General features: G+C 36.8%; 1 protein-coding gene across 7 annotated transcripts in view; it reads left to right on the top strand.

Moving 5' to 3' along the window:
* RAD51B (RAD51 paralog B) overlaps positions 1-14,271 on the top strand; it is a 614,669-nt gene that overhangs the window by 4,762 nt on the left and 595,636 nt on the right. For all 7 annotated transcript variants that reach the window (XR_012494630.1, XM_074327303.1, XM_074327304.1 and 4 more), the window contains exon 4: positions 3,582-3,698. Coding sequence is in view for 6 of the 7 variants with exons in the window: in XM_074327303.1 (XP_074183404.1) it covers positions 3,582-3,698 (117 nt within the window). In the remaining variant the exon portion in view is untranslated. The remainder of the gene's footprint in view (positions 1-3,581; positions 3,699-14,271) is intronic.

Here is a 14,271-nt window from a genome sequence, read left to right as displayed (position 1 = left end):
AAAGTATATATATTGAACTTATACTTGATTATTGCTTGAATAAATAATACTTGAAAACTTATCCTTACTCTTGAGAAGAGTTAAAGTCTTTTATGACAAGTTCTCGTCAAGTTGTATACTGTTTTTTCATACTTTCTGTCTCATGACTTTAGCTTTTCAAAATATAGGTTTTATGCACGGTAGAACAAATATTATTTTCCCAGAATGAGAGCTGCCTAAAAATCTGTTCAATGCTTTGTAAATTGCTTACCTTATTATGTCATATTAAAATTTGGTAACCGCTGAGCAATAAAGTAGGGTGCAATTCTGTGAAGTCGGAATTGTCATTTGAGACTTCTGAAACAATGAACAGATAAAATACTTTCTTTTGTTTAGATTTCGCTTGTCATCTAAGGAAAATACCTTAACGCAGAAATACCTTAAGGCAGAAGGAGAATTAGAATCGGAGTTAGGGTATGGCACTTGTCTTAGCATTGTTATTGATTTCGTAGCTTTGGACAACTCACTTTGTTTTATGGGAGAAGTTAGAGTTAAAATAGTGTGAGATGATTCTGTGACTAGATTCAAAATATCCTGTTACTATTTTGAAGGCTGTAAAGCACCAGGGAAACCTTTTAATTTGACATCTATCTTTCTATATAGTTGGTCAGTAGCTATGACATATTTCTATTTAGGTAATTAAATAAGAGAACATGGGTGGGAAATTCAACTTTAGATTCCACTTCCATCACCACTTTAGCTGCAATCTCAGTGTCATTCCACATGCCAATTCAAGAATCCATCTTTCTCCTTTGTTGCACATTCACTCTTATAGCATTCTTTAGATATGAGTCCTGCCTTCAACATTGGCTTAGCCTTAGTTCATTCCTTCAGGAAAGATTTTTGTCTGTTTATGTATTTGTTTATTTAGTCATTTATTTCTTCAACCAGTATTTATTGAGTGTGAGCCATGTATCAGGTATTTTTTCAGGTACCGGGTATATTGCAGTGAACAAGATTGATAAAGTTCCTGCCCTCACATAGCTTACAGTCTAGTGGGAGAAGTCAGACATTAAACAAATAATTACATCAATAAATAGTTAATTGTAGTAGTGATGAGTCCTATGAAGGAAAAGTTTAAGGAGCATTAAAACATAGTACCAGGGGACGTTACTTAGTTTATGAGTCAGGAAGGACTCCCCCAAGGAAGCGATATTTAAGCTAAAACCTAAAGGATGGATAGGAGAGAGATAAGGAAGGGAGCTGGGAAGGGAGGGAGTGGGGCAATGGGACTAGCAGATGCAAAGGCCCTGTCAAGAGAAGCACAGGATGCTGGTATGGTCATAAAATGAAGCTGGTGTGAATGGAATGTAGCAGTGAGGAAGAGGATGGCAGGAGATGAAGTCAGAGAAGTAAGCAGGAGTCATGGCAGTAGGACCTGCAGACAATGTGAACGATTTTGGACTTTATTCCGGGAGCAATGAGAAGCCGTAGAAGTATATTGTAATATGTGTTTTAAAAAACTCAGTCTTGAGCATAGACAAGTGATTGAAAGGAGGAAGAAAATATTTGTGAAGACTAGTTAGGTATCTGTTACTATATTCCGGACAGAATGTGATTGTGACGTGGATTATTAGTGTGGTATTAATGCAGATGGTATAATGTCAATTACTATGAGAGAGATTTAGGAGGTTGAATGGGTAGCATTCGGTGATTGTCTGTGAGTGGTGGTGAGGTACAGGAAAGTGTCAGCGATGATTCCTTGATTTTTGCATTGAGAAACTGGGTGGTACCATTTCCTGAGGTAAGGAGTATTGGGAGAGGGTCAGCTTTGAGGAAGGCAGATCATAAATTCAGTTTAGTGCTTGTTGAATTTAAAGTGCATGTGAAACGCTGAGTGGAGATGTGAAGTAGGCTGTTACATACTCGTATATGGACATGGAGCTCAAAGGGGCAGTCTGCCCTGGAAGTATGCCTTTGGGAGTCATCCGTGTAAATGGAATCGTAAAGGCCATGGGAATGGATGAGCAATTGCCTAGAGAGTATGTACAGTAAGAAGATACGTGTACCCAAGACCAAATCCTGAGTGAAGCCAACATTTAAAAGATGAGAATAGACAATGATGAATCTGAGAAGCAGCAGCCGCCAAAGTAGAAGAAAAACTGGTGGAATGTCCTATCACAATATTACTTTGTCTCATTTGTGCACATACTGTAATGTCTGAAGGCTTTTTTGTTATTTTATTTAATTTATTTATTTATTTTTGAGAGTCACCAAATTGATTATTCTGGTAAGTGCACTTACAGTTTACAAATGAAGCACTTTAGTGTTGACAGATCCCTATGCCCACCTATATGTTGCCTGATGATGGAGTGTAGACAATATTCAGGTACTTCTGAATCAGATGCAAACCAGGCGACTTTAATCTTAGCTTTTCTAATTATTTTATGTGCCTGAAAGTAGCCTTAAAAAATTCTATGGTAATCCATGGTTTAACTGAAATAAGTATTCAGTAAGACAGATTAGACAAGAGGGGCACGTTTATGGCTCATAAATATTAATATTCTGGTCTTCCTACATCCTCACAGAGCAGAAGAACCTTGGATTTAAGACATATTTATTAAATTTAAGACTTTAAGTGGGTAGAAACTGTGTCTGTTTGGTTTACCCTTGTATTCCCACATCCAGTCATAGTGTATGGCACGCAGTAAGCACACAGTGAATGTATGGTGAATGAATGAATTTTTATAGTTAATTTCATCCATAAAAATGAAATTTTTAATGGTAGAGATTGCAAAGAGGCAAGTGTTCTTGTACATTGCTAGTGGGCATGTAATCACATTAATCACGTCTGCAAAGATCCTTCTTACAAAAAAGGTACTACTCACAGATTCCAAGGATTTGATGTGGATATCTTTTGGGGTGTCCATTTCTCAGCCTACCACACATACCTTCAAGCTATTCTTCAGAAACCCGCTTTGATCATGTTGCTCCTTCTTGCTCTCAGCATCAAAGCCAAACTTCAACAAGGCTCTTCATGATTTGGCCCCTGCTCATTTCTCCAGCCTCATCAGTTGCCACAACCCCACCACACTCCATCTGTCAACTGTTCTAAATGAACTCTATTTTTTTTTTCAGTTTTTGTTAGTTCCTTGCTTCTTGACCTTTCTTTGTACATTCTATCTCTTTGGCAGGAATATGCACATTTCCTTTGCCTGTCTAACAGTTATTTCAGATTTAAGTTTAGACATCCAGCTCTTCCATGAAGCCTTACTGGATCACAAAATCCAGATCAGGTATACTGTCACTATGTCTCCACTTTCCCTATCACAACGTCTCTTATTAACTGTATAGTAATTGCCCAGTTTCTAGCCCTAATGGTTGACTGTAAGTACTATGAAGGCAGGGGCACTGTCTGTTAAATCATAGCCCCATAATCTAGCTCAGTCACTGGCACAGAGTAAATATTTGTTGAACAAATAAATAATAGAAGGGAAAAAGATGGAATTGGGTTCCAGCTGCTAAAATTTTAGGTTTTGAGTTGGTGTGTGTTTTCAAATAGATATGGAGGTTGAAAAGAACTTAATCTTTTTCCTGTTCAGGCTTATGAGATAAAGATGCAAAGGTCTGCTCCTCTCTTGCCAGCATTCTTATCTACAACCCTTTCTGCTTTGGATGAAGCCCTGCATGGTGGTGTGGCTTGCGGATCCCTCACAGAGGTAAAGTTACTTTCCAGAACTTCTTTCATGGATCTGACACCTTCAGAACCAAGAGGAAAAATTTAGTCAAAAAACATATATTTCATGGATGTTAATCTGAATTAAATTATGAACACCTCAAAGGCATGGTTCTCCACCTAGTACCTAGTACAGTTGCTCTGCAAAAAGATGTTCAAAAAAAATCCCTGCTGATTGGTCGGCTTAGGTTGCTGTTTTTCGAATAAACTTAGAATGTGGTGAATATTATGAAATAATATGAAACAGTTTGGGAGAATTAGAAAAGGATTACTACTTAGTGTATTAGGAATGAAAATTTGAAATTTTATTAACATGTGGGCAAATTGTAGTATTAAACTGACGTGAGCTATTTTTACTCCTTATTGCAGACAAAACTTGGTTTTAGGAAGTGATAGATATTAGTTATATATTGTTGCATAACAAATTACCCTAAAACTAAGTGGTTTAAAACAATAATAAACATGTATTGATTTTGTTTCTCTGGGAATGGCTTCTCGTGGTGATATTGGCCAGGGATGCAGTATCTGAGGACTTGCTGGGGCTGGTCAGTACTTCCAAGGGGTTTCACTTACACAGCTGGCACGTTGGTGCTGGCTGTTGAGGGGAGGTCACAGTTCTTCCCCAGCAGGCTCTCCAAAGGCTGCTTGAGTCTCCTCCCCCAGGGTAAGTGATCCAAAAGAAGGCATGATGGAAGTGCCGATGCCGTTGGTGATTTAGATGTGGAAGTTATACATCATTACTTCTCCCACATTCTCTTCATTAGAAGAGAGTCGTTAATTCCAGCCCATGTTCAAGGAAAGGGAAATTAGGCTGTGCCCTTTGAAAGAAGAAGTGTCAAGCATTTGAGGACATTTAAAAATCACCACAGTTCTTTTCCTTGAAGACCCCATTGGTGTGCTTCCTGGTTCTGATGTGGTGAGTCGATAGAGTATATTTACCAGCGCACTCCTGAGGGACTTCTCGCCTGAGAGTTCCAGAGGAATAGATACTTTAAGTAAACTAAACAAGAGCAGACTCTTACATTTTGATTGTCATACATTTAACTGTAGGTTTTTTTCCTTGAAGATCTAAAATTCTGTTTTAGATGCTACACCTTATGTTATTTCCTGTCTTTCAAGAAAGATTAAAAAATGTGTGTGTACTATGCCTAGTAGTTGCCTATTAAATAGTTGGTAAATGAATGAATGAGTGAATCTGAAAAAAAGGAGAACTTGCTGTTGCAGGTACTGCCACCAGATGGTGCCAGAATCCTATTTTATAGAATCTTTCTTGGTATTTAGCTGGACCGGTGATGGAATAGGTTGATAACAATAGTGATCCACAGTAATAAACTTATTTAAATAGCAAAAAATTGAACTTAAGGAAGATTAACGAACAACTACTGCTTATTTTTTAAGTTTTAGAATAATTTTCAATTCTTTTTCACTTAGTTTTTATCAATTTTTCTGAATCCAAGCAGTAGTTCCAAGTCATGTAGGTGTTTTATCGTGACCTACTTGGACAAATTGAAATATAAATACCCTGACTGCTTATTAATGGCAAGTTCTCCACTTTCTGTTTCAGCTACAGGTAGCCTCTTCGGTCTTTTTGGGATTTTTCCAGTTGAATACAGGGAGTTTTTTTGTTTACTTGTTTATTAAAAAACAAAATTTTAATATTTTATGTATACAAGATTAAATATGTCCTGCAAGTGTAAGTTGTGAACTCTTATGAGACTGCGATCCAATATAAGAACTAGAACAATATCAAAACCACTGAAACTAACTGTGGACTCCTCCCTGGTCCTATGTTTGTCTTCTGTTGGGAGGTAACCTCCATCTTGAATTTCTCCCATTCCTCTACCTTTCCCCCCATAGTTTCCTATACCTATAGTTTTCCTTTACCACCTATATACATAGGAGATAATAAAATTTTATTTAGTTTTGCTTATTTTTGAGCTGTATGAAGTCATGTATCTATAATTAAATTGTATTATATTTCTTCTATGAATCACTTTTTTCACTTAGTATTATTTTCTAAGATTTATCTATGTTGTTGTAGGTAGCAAGAGTATAATTCACTTTTACTGCTGTATCATATTTCATTTTGAAAATGTGCCACAATTTATCCCTTCTGTAAATGAACATTTGAGTTGCTTCCAGTTTGCTACTAATGTAAACAAGTTCTGAGGAAAGAGTTGCACGTCTCCTGGATCACATATATAGGATTTCGTTAGGGCAGTGATTGGCAAACTACTGTCAGTGGTCAAACCTGGCTCACTGCCTGTTTTTGTAAATAAAGTTTTATTGTTGCAGCTATGCTCATTTGTTTACCTTTTATCTGTGGCTGTTTTTGTGATATACGAGACAAAGTTGAGTTAGTTGTGACAAAGACTTCATGATTTACAAAGCCTAAAATATTACTATCTGGCTCCCATCTAGGGTATCTACTTTGGAGTGATTTGCTGGTGACAGGGTATGCACATGTGTGACTTTGCAGAATCAGGACAAATTGTTTTCTGGAGTGGTTGTGCCTGTTTACAGTCTTATGACTGATGTGCATGAATTCCTCTTGCTCCATATCTTCTTGCTTTGGTATTGTCAAACTTAATTTCTGCCCATCTTTGTGATCTTAGTTTTCACTTTCCTAATTACTAATGAGCTTGAATACCTTTTCATAAATCATTCGGCTGTTAAAAAAAATTTTATTAAGGTACAATTTAAGTACCATAAAATTCAACCATTGTAACTGTATAATTCAATTATATTAGTAAATTTATAGTAAATCACAGTTTAGAACATTTCCATCATCCTTGTGTCCATTTATAGTTAATCCCCGTCCCCGTCCTCAGCCCTAGGCACCCACTGATCAACTGTCTATAAATTTGTCTCTTCTAAACATTTCATGTAAGTGGGATCATATAATATATAATCTTTTGTGGCTGGTTTCTTTCACATGTCATGATGTTTTTGAGGTTCATCATTGTTGTTGCATGTATTAGTAGTTTGTTTCTTTTAATTGTTGAATAATATTGTTTGGCTATATAGCACATTTTGTTTATCGACTCATTAGTTGATGGGCAGTTGGACTGTTTCCAGTTTTTATCTATCAGGAATAATGCTGCAATGAATATTCAAGGACAAGTCTTTATGTGAATGTAGTTTTTGTTTGTTTGTTTCTCTTGCGTAGATTCCAAGGAGTATAGTGACTAGCTCATGTGATGGGTATGTGTAATATTTAAGAAAATGTCAGACTGCTTTCTAAAGTGGCTGTACCATTTTACATTCTTACCAGCAATGTCTGATGGTTTGTTTCTCCACATCCTCACCAAGACTTAGTATCATCCTTTTGATTTTAGCTATTCTAATGAGTGTGCATGGGTATTTCATTGTGCAGTGGTACCTCGGTTTTCGAATGTAATCCATGAGTTCTGAAACGTTCGAAAACAGCCGACAGCTAGGCCTCAGGATCTTGCACTGAGCGGAAGCTGTGTGACATGTTCGATTTGAGTCATGTTTGAAAACCGAAGCATTTACTTCTGGGTTTACGGCGTTCATAAACCAAAATGTCCGTCAATGGAGACGTTCAAAAACCGAGGTACCACTGTACCTGATGACTAGTGATTTTGTGCTTATTAGCTATTTGTGTATTTTCTTTAGTGACATGTCTATTAAAATCTTTTGCCAATGTTTTAATTGGTTGTTTTGTTGTTATTGAGTTATAAAAATTCTTGATATATTCTGGGTACAAGTCCTTTATCAGATACATGATTTGCAATTATTTTCTTCTAATCTGTGACTGTCTCTTCATTTTCTTAGTGGTAGCTTTTGAAATTTTTAATTTTGGTGTCATTCAATGTATCAATTTTTTCTTTTATAAATTATGCTTTTGGTGTCATCTTCACAAATTCTTTGTCCAGCCTGGGACACAGAAGCTATGTTTTCTTCTAGAGTTTTATAGTTAGGTTTTACATTTAGTCTATGGTCTATTTTGAGTTAATTTTTGTGTGATCTATTTTGAGTTAATTGGTAGAATGAGTTGTGGAATATCTCTTTTTTATATTCAGCAATAGAAGATTAGAATTATTTGTTTCTTGAAAATTTGGTAGAACTTGCCTGAAAAATTGTTTGACGTTGGTGTTTTCCTTGTGGGAAGATGAAAAAAAATGAAATCATCACTATATATGTATGTATGCATGTCGTGCGGGAGACCCTGCTCGCTGCGCCATTTGTCATGCAGTGTGGCCTGCGGGGTCTCTGCTCCCACTCCCCATACAAGAACGCAGGATATGGTGAGGCCAAAAAGGAACACACAAGGAGCCATAGATAGGGGAGTCATACTTAGTATATTCTCGCCGGCGGCACTATACTCTCACTGGAGGCTGGATCCACACTGTCCGCAACCAGCCATCCTAACTGCAATCCGCGCTTGCCAGCCCAGCCACCATCTTCTTGCTAGCCCCCATTTTCTTCTCTTCTCTTCCTCTCTCTCCTAGCGTAGCCACAGCAGTTATATTAGTGGCCAATGGCTCACTGGTTACAGCTGATGGCCAACTAGCCACAGCTGATGGCCATGCAATCACAGTTGGCCATTTACTACCTGAGCCAACACCTTTCTATGTGAGGCCGAGAGCCTGGAAACTTCTTTCTGGGGCTCCGCCCCCACAATGCATATATGTGTGTGCGCGTGTGTGTGCATATGCTTGTAATTTTTTAAAAACTTTAATTTATTACCTCTCCCTTCCCAGAGACCTTGTGATAGAATTTCTAAAATGGTCTCCCAAAGATGTTTTGCTATAATCCCTGGAATCTGTGAATATGACATCATTCCCATGTTCATGGTATGTTATATGGCACAATTGACTTTATGATAGAGACATTATTCCAGTCTAATCCTATGAGCCTTAAAAGCAGTGAGCTTTCTCTGGCTAAAGAAGGGGAAGCCAGAAAGATTCAAAACGTGAGGATTCAAAACATGAAGATAGAAGGGACCATGTGAGAAGGAATGTAGGTGGCCCTCAGATGACAGCCAGAAAGGAAGCAGGGAGCGTGGACCCACAAATGCAGGATTTTGCCAACAACCAAATGAGCTTGGACGTAAATACTTCCCCCGCAGACTCCAGATAGGAGTCTAGCTCAGCTGACACTTCGTTTTGGCCTTGTGAGACTTAGCTGAGAACCCAGTCAAGCTCATCAGGACTGATAACATACAGAACTGTGAGGCAATAAATGGGTGTTGTTTGCAGCTATTACGTTTCTGGTAATTTGTTACATAGCAATAGAGCATTAATCCAGATATCAAGGGAGGTGTCTAATTAATTGCATTGCATGATCTTTGTTTCTGGTTAAAAGGTCACACCTAGAGTCCCAGATATCAGGTTAGATCTGTGCAGGTGAGGGGTAAGGCAGCTGGTTGAATAAACTAGACTAGGTCTGGAGCTGACTGAGCAAGGAAGAATGAATCTGGAAACATTCTGCTGTCATTTTTATAGCTACTTTTTCCTGACTCTAGCTTCAGTATTCTGTAATTTATTTATCATCACTTTTGATTTATGTGAACTTCACTGAATGTGTGTATATTCAGTTACAGCACCAAGATTAAAAGGGGAACTAGAGAAGAGCTACTCATGCCAAAAGCAGAAGCAGCAGAGGAGAAATCAAAGAGAAACCACTCTGCCGAAGCAGTAATGGAAGTGAGCGACAGGGCTTTGTCCCACTCTCCAAGCACGTCAAGTTCCTCACTTGTGGGATATATAGCAGATAATTCTGCATCTGTTAGGACTGAATATTGGTAGTAAAATATGTTTGAAGTTTAAACTGTAAAAGTTTACATTATGTGGAGATCAAACCATGTAATGGTAGACTTCCCATATGAGATAATATAGATCAGATCAGTGTTTCTCAATCTTTTTTTCATTACCACCCCTTAAGGAGCTTTTTAGACACTTTTTCCCCTTAATCACCCCCTCCCCCCACCATGAGATTTTAATACCACAGATATACTGTATATCAATTTATGTATTGTATGTATATCTGCGCTTTATATAGATATAAAAAGAGTAAAATTACCCCCCTCTCCAGTGAAAGCCAAGTTTCACCCTTGCGGTTAGTATCACCCCTGAGAACGCATGATCAAGATGCTAATGTGGTTAGGTACAATTAAGATTGTATTTAAGGGTTATCAAAAAAGGTATTTGCAGAGTGTAATCCCGAGATTACAGGACTAGAGAACTGGCCCAAACTCAGGTCAACAAAAAGATATGTACCATCTGCGTGTCTTAGTTCAAGAGCATCTCTGGAAGAGTAAACCCTGGAAGCACTGCCAAATCTTTACTACATTTAAGAGTGATGATTATACCCAGATACTTGCCCTGAATAATAAGAAACAATATAGCACAGTTCTACATTATTTGTATTTTCTGGGAGTAATTTCTATGCTTTGTTCATGATTGAAGGAGACAAGGTATCTGTCCTCCTTGAGTGAGGTGGTTTTGCTTTGGAAGTGACTATCCTGTACCCAAAAAGGTACAGGCAGGAGGACAGAGTCTTATTTTGGCATCCTAAGTTTTCCTCAGAACAGTTGAATATTGCAGTGCTTTTTTTGCCTCTTTGGCAGCGTTAGCTGTGGTCTACAAGATCACAGGAGATACTAAGGCAGGGGTTGTAAATTCAAATGCCTACAAGGGCCTGGCATGTAATAGAAATGCATAAACAGTGAAGTGTAAGACATAAATGCTTAATTACTCAATTTGGGTTGCTTACTCTGCTGACAATAGCAGCAGCAAACATTTATTTTTCTTGCACGTAGGTCGGCAGGTTGGTCAAGGTGGGTCTCGTCTCCTTTAAGCTGCATTCAGGTTCAGGTCAGCTCCATGTACAACAGCAGCAGTAGGAAAACTAGAGAGGGATTTCTAATTGGTGTTTCTTGAATATAATCCGCTGACATGATTTGTTTATCCTACCCAGTGTTTTAAAAGGCAAGATAATCAGACCTCTTTCCTAATATAGTAGTTTAGCCTATGTAGTTGATTGGATCATTCTTCCTAATTCTTCATTCACTAACTGATTTAGAAATAAGTATTTTTCTCCATAAAGATATAAAGGTTTTGTAGAGTATCTTTCTCCATAAAGTCATAATGGTTTTGTAGAGTCTTTCATATGGCACATGTTATATGATTGTTAAATGAATGACTATATCGCTTGATACTGTTTGATTTTTTTTAACTCTGAAATTTGGGGCACTTGTCATTTCCATGTTCTCTTGTTTTTTTTCTGCTCTGTTCCCCTTTCTTCCTTTTCTCTCTCCCTTCCCATTTACTTCAAAAAACAACAGTTGTTAATATGAAATAAGAAGGAGTGGTGGAGAGAATCCAAAATATAAAATCTCCCACATGTTGATATAATTTAAGATCAAGGTTTCTTTCATAAGGCACAGTGCTACCTGGCCTTTCTGAGACTGTTTGCTTTTTGTTCGTTTTGTTTTGTTTTAGGATTTAGAGAGTTAATTATTTTTAAAATGAATTCTGCAGGTCTGAAGATCTAATCATATTTCTACATAATTGTAGAGCAAATGGAGACAAGTAGTTAGATGCTGGGTGGGGGCTTGGAGGTGGTCATTAAAAAAATGTGAAGTTTCAACATGCTCTTTTCTCAGATCAGAACCAGGCAGTCCTTAAATTGTCTTCTGCGAAGTATTGGCTTGGCTGGTTGCCCCATCATGTTGCCCCCATCTTGAACATGGGAAGAATTAACTTGGTCAGATTTGAGGTTCTAACAGAGCTGGGTTTCACATTCATCTCAATCACTTAATCACATTTAAGATTAAAATGACTAGGTTCCATTTTTACTTTAGTACAATTAGATTTTATTTTCTTGGGAATAATTCTCTTTCCTCTTTTAACCAATTAATATTTGCTTCCTTGTTGATATTTCAGTGATCTTCACTTTTGTTTCTTTTCTTTCCGTTCTTTTACATTTCTCAGGCAGGTTGAAACTCAGGCCCTGACTATATGAAACTAATTGTACTTTACTGATGTCTTCTGTGTGTAAAAGTTGTATTCACTGTGATTTCCAAGAAGCAAATAACTTAGACTATTCTGGTTTGGCATGTTCTCTCTTTCTAACCACCACTGGAGCTGAACCTGGGAACTAAACACAACTTGAAATTTTGTGGTTTGGCTGCTAGAATTCAGAGGTAAACTATCTGAAGCTAAAAATTATTAATGTTGAAATGTCTTAACCCACTAAGTAAGCCTGAAAAAATAATGAAATTTAACTTTAATCTAGATGTCAGATGTGTGAAGAGTGCCAAAGGATGGGATTAATGTTAATTTTTATAAAAACCTGCTGGCAAAGTGTAGAATTTCTGTACTCTGTAGTGAGATGGGCTGTGACCATGAAATTCATTTAAATCACAAGAACTTCTTTGATTATTTCACAGCAAAGATTGTAAAAGAGTTGTTGGATTTAAAGATGGATGAAGCATTTTTTAAAAAATGACAAGATATGTCTAATTTGCTGAACTTTTTTGTATGACAAGTGGCTATGTTACATGCTTCATCGCAGATTAAAAGACAGCTAGCCAACCAACCAATGGAACACACTTACTCCATTCCTTCGAAGTAAGGGCCATGTTTTAACAATGAATGAGAAAGTAATTGCCTTTTTCAAGACAGAGATTAAAATACAGAGTGTTTTTAAAGTCACTGCTTAGAAATCTTTCTTTCATAATGTGATTTTTGTTTTCAGAGGTAGTATGTATCTAATGAAAATTTTGCTGTCTGCACACTTTAAAAAACTGGTAACAATATTTTCTATACTGTTGAAAATCTTCCAAATAAAGAGTTGCAGTTGCTTTTTAAACCAATCGTTAAAAATGTAAAAATGCAATATCTTTGATTAGTTTCCAAAAACAATTGATTGACATGAGGGAAGATAGAGATTTATTAGCCAAAATTCAATAAAAACTTTTGCTAGCTGATGGAAGTTAGTGAAAAATGAAAGTAGTGATTTAGTAAGTACAACATATGATATATTTCTTTAATTTCAGTCCTTGCATTTTTGCAATTATCCCTTTCTCACCTATACAGCCATTATAATTAAGTACTGAAACAAGCAGAACTTAGGACCTGACATTTCGGTCATTAAATTGCAAAATAGTTGTCCATATCTAAGAAACAATATAATTTTATTTATTTTCATTATTATCATAGCTCCACTAAAAGTACTAATCTATTTTTTATGAGAGTGAAAAGATCTATATAACTAAGATATAAAACTTTTTAAATGCTTGTAATCTTTTATTTTTTTATCCCTATTTTATGTATGTTCATTACTGTATAGGACATATTAATGAAATAGTGTATATATATATATATAATAAGTATGGATATATTAGAGAACCATACTACTTTTTTTTTTTGTCAGAGTATATAATCAAAGAAGTTTGGAGTCCCTATTTCACTGATCACTCATGATTTGGCAAACTATTATTGGTAGTAGCAATTATTTACCTGTAAAGTCTAAATCACTGTTTAAGAGATCATAAATCAGCACATCGTTTCTAACTTGTGAGCTTCTGTTTTTTAATGTTGAAGCTTGATACATGAAGTTTAGCTTTAGTCTAAATTCCAAAACAGTGGTTCTCAAAAGTGTAGAGCAGCATCAATATCACCTGGGAACTTAATCAGAGATGTAAATTCTTAGGCCACATCTCAAAGCTGCTGAACCAGAGATTCTGGTTAACAAACTGGCCAAATAATTCTAATGCTTACTGAAATTTGAGAACTGCTGGCCTAAATGATTTAGACTCATGCATGGGTCATCCCTTGTCATTTTTTTCTACTTCATGATGTATCTGAGACAGTTTTTTCATATCTATGGTATATCTCAGTCTTAGCTCAGATTTTTTTCATCTCTACCAGAGATTTTCTTCTCTCCTTTTCTCTTCCTCTTTTCCCTCTTCCTATTATGAAAAATTGTTCGTTAGTGCTATTTTCTCAAAAGGGATAATGTTTTGGTTCTTAAATTTTGGATGCAATAGCCAGTATGACAAATAGCATATATTCAAAGGGAATATTTTTAACATTTTCAAATAATATTTGTTAAGTACTTTCAGGTGAGCTTGAATATTTTGTGATTCATTTCTTGTTCCTTTCCATATATACCCTCTGGTTTTAAATTTTATAATCTCAAAATACCAAACCTTTCTACCAACTAAAATGTCAAAGTATACGCTTCAAAGTGTGAATCACTTAGATTCAACAATTGTTGAATTTTGTTACATTTGCTTTATCTCTTTCTCTCTCTCTCTCCACACACACACACACACACACACACACACTTTTTTTTTCTGGACCATCTGATAGCAAATTGTATACATCAGTACCTTTCACCCCTAAATACTTTACTCTTAAGAATAAAGATCAGGGCCGGCCCAGCTGCTCAGGCGGTTAGAGCTCCGTGCTCCTAACTCCAAAGGCTGCCGGTTCGATTCCCACATGGGCCAGTGGGCTCTCAACCACAAGGTTGCCAGTTCGATTCCTTGAGTCCCCCAAGGGATGGTGGGCAGCGCCCCC

Source organism: Rhinolophus sinicus, linkage group LG03 (genome assembly GCF_036562045.2).
Source record: "Rhinolophus sinicus isolate RSC01 linkage group LG03, ASM3656204v1, whole genome shotgun sequence".
In the NCBI taxonomy this organism is placed as follows: domain Eukaryota; kingdom Metazoa; phylum Chordata; class Mammalia; order Chiroptera; family Rhinolophidae; genus Rhinolophus; species Rhinolophus sinicus.
This window is presented reverse-complemented; position numbering and strand designations above follow the sequence as displayed.